The 9,614-nt window shown below is 36.3% G+C and overlaps 1 protein-coding gene across 2 annotated transcripts in view; it reads left to right on the forward strand.

The window, feature by feature from the left end:
* LOC124387148 (deoxynucleoside triphosphate triphosphohydrolase SAMHD1-like) overlaps positions 1-6,905 on the forward strand; it is a 12,998-nt gene extending 6,093 nt beyond the window's left edge. The window contains exons 6-15 of one of the 2 annotated variants that reach the window (XM_046851294.1): positions 363-497; positions 586-686; positions 1,143-1,251; positions 2,419-2,510; positions 3,503-3,618; positions 4,054-4,193; positions 4,626-4,706; positions 4,804-4,908; positions 5,574-5,708; positions 5,901-6,905. In XM_046851294.1, the coding sequence (XP_046707250.1) occupies positions 363-497; positions 586-686; positions 1,143-1,251; positions 2,419-2,510; positions 3,503-3,618; positions 4,054-4,193; positions 4,626-4,706; positions 4,804-4,908; positions 5,574-5,708; positions 5,901-5,945 (1,059 nt within the window). In that variant the 3' untranslated portion in view covers positions 5,946-6,905. The remainder of the gene's footprint in view (positions 1-362; positions 498-585; positions 687-1,142; positions 1,252-2,418; positions 2,511-3,502; positions 3,619-4,053; positions 4,194-4,625; positions 4,707-4,803; positions 4,909-5,573; positions 5,709-5,900) is intronic. The other variant, XM_046851295.1, reaches the window with a different exon arrangement.
* Positions 6,906-9,614: the final 2,709 nt, after the last annotated feature.

The following is a 9,614-nucleotide window of genomic DNA, read 5'->3' on the forward strand; positions in this document are numbered from 1 at the left end:
ACCGATCACCTCCACGCCGCACTGCTGCAGTAACTCATGCAGGAGCCCCGACTGATTATTGACTTCTGTACATCTTTATACTTTTCAGTAGTCCAATATTTCTGTGTTCAAAATCTGTTTTTTATTTTTTATTTTTTATTAATATATTTTATTATTATATTTTTTTTAAGTAATAATATAATTTTCTGAGATACTGAATTTTGGGTTTTCATCAGCTGTGAGCCAAAATCATCTAAATTAAAAGAAATAAACCCTTAAATAATAAATCACATTTTTAATCTTGACTTTTTAATGACTTTAATGTATTGAGATGCACCTGTAGTATAACACCACTACCCCGTCCACATGTTTATTTCCTACAGCATGAGGATGCATCAGTGAAGATGTTTAAACATCTGGTGAAGGAGAATAACCTGCAGCCTGTGATGGAGAAATATGGTGTCTTCAAAAAAGACCTTATATTTATCACAGAACAAATTGCAGGACCAAAAGATAAAGTAAAAATGTTTTGTTTATTTGTTTACTCGTTTACATACTTTCTTACTGTTGGCTGCTGAACTGATTCCATGATCTTTTCTTTATTAGCAACAGTACGAAGGCAGACCTGAGGACAAATCTTTCTTGTATGAGATCGTGGCGAATAAGAGAACCGGCATTGATGTGGATAAATGGGATTATTTTGCCAGGTGACTCCACATCATTAAGACCTTGTATTTAGTAAGAGATAATCCAGGTGTAGGTGTGAGGTGTTACAGAATATGTTAAGGCATGATGTGAAGGTGAAGAACATCCCGAGGTGAATCAGAGAGCATTATAATGGTGTAAGGCTGTGGATTATTACTTTATACCATGATCACTTCCCAGCATTGAGGAGTTAAAACTGTCACTGGTGTTGCAGAGTAAAACTGATCACATGATGAACTCTGTGTAACAAGGCTCAGTTACTAACATTTAATAACCTGACATGTAAAAGTTTCTTTAAACAAAGTATTATATTTGACTGGTGTTATGCAGAGCAGCTCCGAGTTACAGTCATGATTTTATCTCAATTATTGTCTTGTTTTATTTATTTATTTTATAAGTTATATAAAGGCTTTGCTATGAAATGACATCCACATGGGACATATTTTCCATCTGAACAGAGACTCCTATCACCTGGGCATCCCAAACAGCTCAGACCACCTCCGCTTCCTCAAATTCGCCCGGGTGTGTGAGGTCAATGGGAAAAGGATCATCTGTGCCAGAGACAAGGTATGCTCCTTACCCATAATGCACTATGCTTGAGAAAATAACAAGTAAACTGTAAATAGGTTTCAGGATAACTGATAATATTCATTTTCAAGTGGTGGGCCGTGCATTTGGTACCTGGACCTTCAGTGAGGATGTACTCAACTTAATCCACCTCTTAATACACCACTATCACATCACAATTATAGAAACCATCAATACAATACAAACACACAATATAACAACACGCAGCATTACAGAGAGACGTTTCACATCTGGAGGTGAAAACCATTTTACTAAAACAACAAACCCAGTTACACTCCAAACCTCTACACTACAACCACAACTGTGCACCTACAACATCTGGAGCAGTTCACAATCAATATTTATCTAATAACATGACAAAAACATTAAAATGTAAATAAAACACAACCTACTCACCAGAGATGCAGACTCATAATGAGCAGCGCCCCCCAGAGGCTGTAATCCAGTGGTACCGCTCGTATTCACTGGTCTGGAAGTGGAGATCAAACCCTTTCCCGGGCTGAGACACGCTAGCTAGCTTCAGGGTTGGTGACCTCCTCACCATGTCTCGCTTTTCTTCACAATGGATTTTTAAGTGTCTGAGACCAAATCAGTTTCTCTTCCTCCATAGGTGTAAAAAAAGTCTAACTCAGATGTATGAATGTGTACAGAGCTTCACACGTGTTTTACCAGTCGCTGTAACAGTTTCCCTCTGAACAACCAATCAGAGGATGGAGAAAATGCTGACGCTATTCTGGGCCAGTGATCTGCTCTGTGAGGAGAATTTGAAATCTGATTGGTTTAGGAAACAGACCTGTTGGTAATATTCTCTATTTAGGCCAGCGAGAGAAGACTTTACTGGCCCTGAGCGCCCACCACTGTCATTTTCACTTTTCAGTGTAATCACTAAACACACAGCAGTGTTTAATTCTCTCTCTGACACTGAGAGCACAGGTGTGTGATCTATAAAGGTCACTTCCCTCAGCTCTGACCTGCAATCAAGAAATAGCACTTTACCACTTCCACATACCCCCACTGCCCGACTCAGGCTGGGGGAGATGTCTAGCCTGTAGTTTACCCAATGATCTAATGTGCCTAAGAAGGACATTGTGGGTGTTAAATATTTAGTAAAAAAAGTATATTTTATGCATTTTCTCTTCTCTACAGGAAGTCCATGATTTGTATGAGATGTTTCACACAAGACACACCCTACACCGCAGAGCCTATCAGCACAGAGTGACTAAAATCATTGAGGAAATGTGAGTTGACATTAACAATTATATCTGAATTATACCAGGGCTCATGTATTGATGTTCTCTTTGTTATCCTGCAGTGAGCAATGTGATCAGTATGATAACTAACAAGTCTGGTTTAATGGCTTTCAGTGTAACAGCAGTGATTAAAACACCTCAGAGAGGATGATCCTAAACCCGATATAACATGATCTGTAAATCTGGGTAATGTGGGGGTTCAAGTCCTTTAACTTCATTCACTGGTGTGGGTATAATACAGTTAAAAGGCCTTCAGTAGAAATGTCAGAGTTAGAGTCTTAAAATTCCCACTTAACAGCCAAGGACTGCTACTCCACTGCTGAAGTTTTGTGCTGTGAACATTAGTTAAACACCAATAAACCCCTTCCTCTGGACAGGAAGCTCTTCTCATCCCTACCTCTGATACCTTGGTGTTCTGGATAAAAGGCAGATACTGAAAAGCTGTATTAGCATTGCTGCTACACTTATGCCAATTGCTAAGGTTTGCTCTTTCTAGAAAAGTGGATAAGTTGAAGAAAAAGCACCTGTAGTATCTGACCAACCAAAGAGAAACTGATCTTCACGACTGAAATGGTTTTCTCCTGTGGGTTCAGCATTTCTCTTTGTTTTGGTGGTGATTTTTTTTAACGAAAAAAATGTGGCCACAACTTTCTTACGATGAATAAGATGATGCACAAGTGTTGCTTTTGTTCCATAAAAAAGGCAGAATGGGAACGTTTGCTGTTGTCAGAGCACATTTGGCATGTTGCATGATGACTGATACTGGTTTGTGGGTTATTCTGTAAGGAGCGTGTCAGGTTTTCTAAGATCCATTTGAACATAAAAGTCATCTTTGTTGCTAAAATCAGATTGTGCATGTCCTGTGCTGGATCTCTTGATTATTTAATTGCATCATATCCATATACAGTAAAAATACTGCTGCTATTTCTTTACATAATTACATAATTAGTTGTTAACCTACAGAAATAATCACATTGTAGGATATCAGAGGCCTTGGTGAAAGCTGATCCTCACATTGAGATTGAGGGATCTAAAAAAAAGAAGTTCAAAATGTCTGAGGCCATAGACGACATGGAGGCCTACACCAAGCTCACAGGTCAGCTAATTATCCAATATTATGCAAATTCTGTACAATGAATAGTGTAATTATATGTTTGTGTTTGAATCTCACAAGCTAATCTCTAAATCTCAGACATAACTGTATCTAAATTAAGAAGCAAATTATTATAAATTATTGTTTGTTAAATAACTGATGATAAAAGATGAAGTGTTTTACAAACAAGAAGTAGCCAAACGTTACTAATAAACACTCAGTTACAGTAATATGTACTGAAAACTATGATAGACTGTAAATATGATCTCATATCAATATAAACTTGTACTGTATGTAATAGTTTAGTGACTGAAGATGAACTGAATCTGGCTAATAAACAAAATGCTAACAGTTCTTGTGATTTGTACACAGTGTCTAAAACTTTTACAATAACATCTAATATAACATAACATATTATATCTTTTTAACCCTCCACAGATCATATTTTTGAGCAGATCCTGTACTCCTCTGATCCAAATCTCAATGAAGCTCAGTCCATCCTGAAAAACATCCTCTGCAGACGTTTGTACAAGTGTGTGGGACAGACAACACCTAAAACAGCAATTAATGTCTCAAAGGTCAGAGGTCACAAGCAGGGCTCATGCAGTTAGCAGTTCAGTCAGTACTGTTTTCCACACTTTTCAGTATTGGGCTAATCAGTGGCTAGCGTAGAAGCATCGCACACCACAGGAAATCAGCAGGTTTCCCCCTGAGGGATAATTAGCAGAGATCTTATCTGGCTTACTTCAGTCTTCATGTGCCATGTTTCTCAGAGTGTGAGGGAGTGTGTACGTAATGTGTGTGAGTGGAGTAAACCCTCTGGTAGATTAGGGCTTTGTTTAGGGATCACTATGAAGGATCAGTTCCTGGTGCAGTTCTGTTTGATAAAAGGGCACCAGGAACACAGGTACTAGAGGTTCAGGCAGATTTTGGAACACGAAAAGTATAATTTTTCTTTTCTACAAAAAATGATGTCATATAACTGGTAATGAGAAATATTTTGTTTTAAGGAAAATCTGGCTGTGGAGTTGTCCCAGTCCAAGCCTGATGACACAGATGTTCTCCTGAATCCTGAAGATTTCATTGTCACTGTATGAAAACAATAATTAGAAAAGCTAAGAGATTGCTTTATACTTTAATATTAATAGTATGGAAATGTGGGGTTCATTTTTATTAATGATCTGGCAGGTGTTTGGAATAGATTATGGCAAGAAGGAAGAAAACCCCATCGACAGTGTCTACTTCTACCGCAAGAACAACCCCAACATAGCCTTTCGCATCCCCAAAGAAAAGGTACTCATTAAGTGTCATTTCTTCATTCCCCTTTACACAAACATCTGCTGGGTCTGGTGTACATTATAGGAAAAGATGTTCACGCAGGTTTCACTGTCAACCAAACATTTTATGGGAAGCCAAGCTTCTTGTGTCATCTAGAAGCCTTCACCAATATCTGTAACCAAGCTGCTGGTCTTAAAGTTTCTGATCCCAGCTCAAATATTTGAGGACTTCATGGGCTCAGTTTCCTCAATTTAAGTTCTTCAGAAGAATTATCTTAGGCTGCAGTTTATGTGTTAAAGATCTTTGTTAAAAATTACGAAGATAAAAGTATTGAACCGATGCTCCTGGGTACAAGATCTTGGAAAAAAAGTTTCCATACTTTCTTTTTCCATTCTTTTATATATTTGCATTTATTTTATTTTTTTCTTTGCTGCTGTAAAAAATAAATTTCCCCTCTGTGGGATGAATAAAGGTATATCTTATACTGACGTTAAAGTCTTGTGGATAGATGGATGGATGGATGGATGGATGGATGGATGGATGGATGGATGGATGGATGGATGGATGGATGGATAGATAGATAGATAGATAGATAGATAGATAGATAGATAGATAGATAGATAGATAGATAGATAGATAGTGTTTGAGGTCTCTCTCTGACGTGTGTTTTGTCTGAGCAGGTCTCCAAAATGCTACCTGGTATATTCTCTGAGCAGCACATCAGAGTTTACTGCAAACAAAGAGATGAAGAGAAAGTGGAAGCTGCAAAGAAATACTTTAAGCAGTGGTGTGTCAAGAAGGGCTTCACACCTCAGGTAACATTCACCTCCTGCATGGTGTGGATGTGGATGACTGCCTGACCTTTACTAGTGAAAGTAGAGGGGACCTGAGAGGGTCTGTTCTGAAGACCATGTAGCTAATATACACTAACCTCTTTTAAGCATAACATCACCGTGTGTGTGTGTGTGTGTGTGTGTGTGTGTGTGTGTGTGTGTGTGTGTGTGTAGGATGCTGAAATGCAGGTTCCAGAAGAGCTTGATGATTCCTCTTAAGGACAGACAGCAACATTGGATCTTCATCTCCCTGTTAGATAAAACACTTGATTATTAAACTTATTCTTTTTAAAGAGTTAATCAGCCAGGGGGGTTCAAATAATTAATAAAATTAAGTGATGTGATTCATTTGGTGATTTTTCAGGTAACTTTGGTTGAGATGATAAACCAGTACTCGGTGAAGGTTTGGTGTTTGGTGTTTGAACTCGTGGTTTGAGCTTCAGCTGTACTGTATTTAGTGTGTGAGGGTGTAGTTTATCTGATGTGAGATCAGATTTAAAGCTGTAAGCTGTACTGTATTTAGTGTGTGAGGGTGTAGTTTATCTGATGTGAGATCAGATTTAAAGCTGTTAGCTGTACTGTATTTAGTGTGTGAGGGTGTAGTTTATCTGATGTGAGATCAGATTTAAAGCTGTCAGCTGTACTGTATTTAGTGTGTGAGGGTGTAGTTTATCTGATGTGAGATCAGATTTAAAGCTGTAAGCTGTACTGTATTTAGTGTGTGAGGGTGTAGTTTATCTGATGTGAGATCAGATTTAAAGCTGTAAGCTGTACTGTATTTAGTGTGTGAGGGTGTAGTTTATCTGATGTGAGATCAGATTTAAAGCTGTTAGCTGTACTGTATTTAGTGTGTGAGGGTGTAGTTTATCTGATGTGAGATCAGATTTAAAGCTGTTAGCTGTACTGTATTTAGTGTGTGAGGGTGTAGTTTATCTGATGTGAGATCAGATTTAAAGCTGTTAGCTGACAGATGAATGATTATTATAATCTAAGATCACTGATAAGTGGGAGTGCAGCACAGTGCATTTATATTTTATCTTTGTGTGTGTTGGTGAAGGAAATAAACTTATAGAGACTAATATATACATTAATTTTAGAACCTCTTTATCTCTGTAAAGCTGTTTAGGGAAAATGTCCAATGTTAAAATACACTATACAAATAAAAGAAATTGAATGAAATTGGTGTAATTTGGGTGATTTTGTTCAGAAATGTAAAATGAATCACTAATTCTTATATTTCATTGTGTTTTATTGTAATGTTGAACTGTAGTTAAATAAACTGGGTTCATGTAAAACTACAACATTCAGGATCATAAAATGGCTTTACATGTCCTCTACTTATATAATAATATAAACCTAATAAAGTCTCGGTTTGATGGTGTGTGTGTGTGTGTGTGTGTGTGTGTCTTTACTGTTTTACTGGAGTCTGTACATCACATAATCTGCATTCTAAAATAATTAACTTGGTAACCTGGCTAACTTACCAAAAACATTGGTTGTCATGGTAACATAATAATGTAACGCTGCTTTGAGACCATGTCCATTGTGAAAGTGCAATAGAAATAAACTTTTCTTATAATAATATAATTTGAGACTGAAAGCCCAGAGATATACTAGCGGTTTAGCTAACTGGCTAGCTAGTTTTATAAAGCTGATTTGTGATTGAGTAGGAACGTCAGGATATTTTTGTGTACCCTCTGGGGGTGGAAACACTCAGATTTATAGCAGTTATAGCCCCATGTAGTTGTGTATTTGTGTAGATGTAGTTTGTAGATGTGTATCTGTGCAGATGTTGTGTATTTGTATAGTTTATATATTTGTATAGATGTGTGTTTGTGTAGTGTTGTGTATTTGTGTAGATGTGTGTTTGTGTAGTGTTGTGTATTTGTGTAAATGTGTATTTGTGTAGATGTGTATTTGTGTAGATGTGTATTTGTGTAGTGTTGTGTATTTGTGTAGATGTGTGCTTGTGTAGTGTTGTGTATTTGTGTAGATGTGTATTTGTATAGTTGATGTATTTGTGTAGATGTGTATTTGTATAGTTGATATATTTGTGTAGATGTGTATTTGTGTAGTGTTGTGTATTTGTGTAGATGTATTTGTGTAGTGTTGTGTATTTGTGTAGATGTGTATTTGTATAGATGTGTATTTGTGTAGATGTATTTGTGTAGTGTTGTGTATTTGTGTAGTGTTATGTATTTGTGTAGATGTGTGTTTGTGTAGTGTGTGTATTTGTGTAGATGTGTGTTTGTGTAGTGTTGTGTATTTGTGTAGATGTGTGTTTGTGTAGTGTTGTGTATTTGTGTAGATGTGTATTTGTGTAGTGTTGTGTATTTGTGTAGATGTGTGCTTGTGTAGTGTTGTGTATTTGTGTAGATGTGTATTTGTATAGTTGATGTATTTGTGTAGATGTGTATTTGTATAGTTGATATATTTGTGTAGATGTGTATTTGTGTAGTGTTGTGTATTTATGTAGATGTGTGTGTGTAGTGTTGTGTATTTGTGTAGATGTGTATTTGTATAGATGTGTATTTGTGTAGATGTGTATTTGTGTAGTGTTGTGTATATTTGTGTAGATGTGTGTTTGTGTAGTGTTGTGTATTTATGTAGATGTGTGTTTGTGTAGTGCTGTGTATTTATGTAGATGTGTTTGTGTAGTGTTGTGTATTTATTATAGATGTGTGTTTGTGTAGTGTGTGTGTGTAGATGTGTGTTTGTGTAGTGTTGTGTATTTATGTGTAGATGTGTGTTTGTGTAGTGTTTTGTATTTGTGTAGATGTGTTTGTGTAGTGTTGTGTGTTGTGTAGATGTGTGTTTGTGTAGTGTTGTGTATTTGTGTAGATGCGTGTTTGTGTAGTGTTGTGTATTTGTGTACATGTGTATTTGTACAGATGTGTGTTTATGTAGTGTTGTGTGTGTGTAGATGTGTGTTTGTGTAGTGTTGTGTATTTGTGTAGATGTGTGTTTATGTAGTGTTTTGTATTTATGTAGATGTGTATTTATGTAGATGTGTTTATGTAGTGTTATGTATTTATATAGATGTGTGTTTGTTTAGTGTTTTGTATTTGTGTAGATGTGTATTGTATAGTTTATATATTTGTGTAGATGTGTATTTATTATAGATGTGTATTTGTATAGTTTATATATTTGTGTAGATGTGTATTTATATAGTTGATATATTTGTGTAGATGTGTATTTGTGTAGTGTTGTGTATTTGTATAGATGTGTGTTTGTGTAGTGTTGTGTATTTATATAGATGTGTGTTGTGTAGTGTTGTGTATTTGTGTAGTGTTATTATATTTATGTAGATGTGTATTTGTGTAGTGTTGTGTATTTGTGTAGATGTGTGTTTGTGTAGTGTTGTGTATTTGTGTAGATGTGTGTTTGTGTAGTGTTGTGTATTTGTGTAGATGTGTGTTTGTGTAGTGTTGTGTGTGTGTGTAGATGTGTGTTTATGTAGTGTTGTGTGTGTGTAGATGTGTGTTTGAGTAGTGTTGTGTATTTATGTGTAGATGTGTGTATTTATGTAGTGTTGTGTATTTGTGTAGATGTGTATTTGTGTAGTGTTGTGTGTGTGTGTAGATGTGTGTTGTGTAGTGTTGTGTGTATTTGTGTAGATGTGTGCTTATGTAGTGTTGTGTATTTGTGTAGATGTGTGTTGTGTAGTGTTATTGTATTTGTGTAGATGTGTGTTTATGTAGTGTTGTGTATTTGTGTAGATGTGTGTTTGTGTAGTGTTTTACACAGTGTTAAAGTGAACATATACCTCAATACTTAAAACTGACTAAAGTGTTTCTGTGACGTTCCTTCACATCTAACAGCTGAACAATCATTTCTCTATGTATAGTGTGGATGTGTGTCCCTGTGGATGTGTGTCCCTGTGGATGT

This window comes from Silurus meridionalis, chromosome 6 (genome assembly GCF_014805685.1).
Source record: "Silurus meridionalis isolate SWU-2019-XX chromosome 6, ASM1480568v1, whole genome shotgun sequence".
NCBI lineage: Eukaryota > Metazoa > Chordata > Actinopteri > Siluriformes > Siluridae > Silurus > Silurus meridionalis.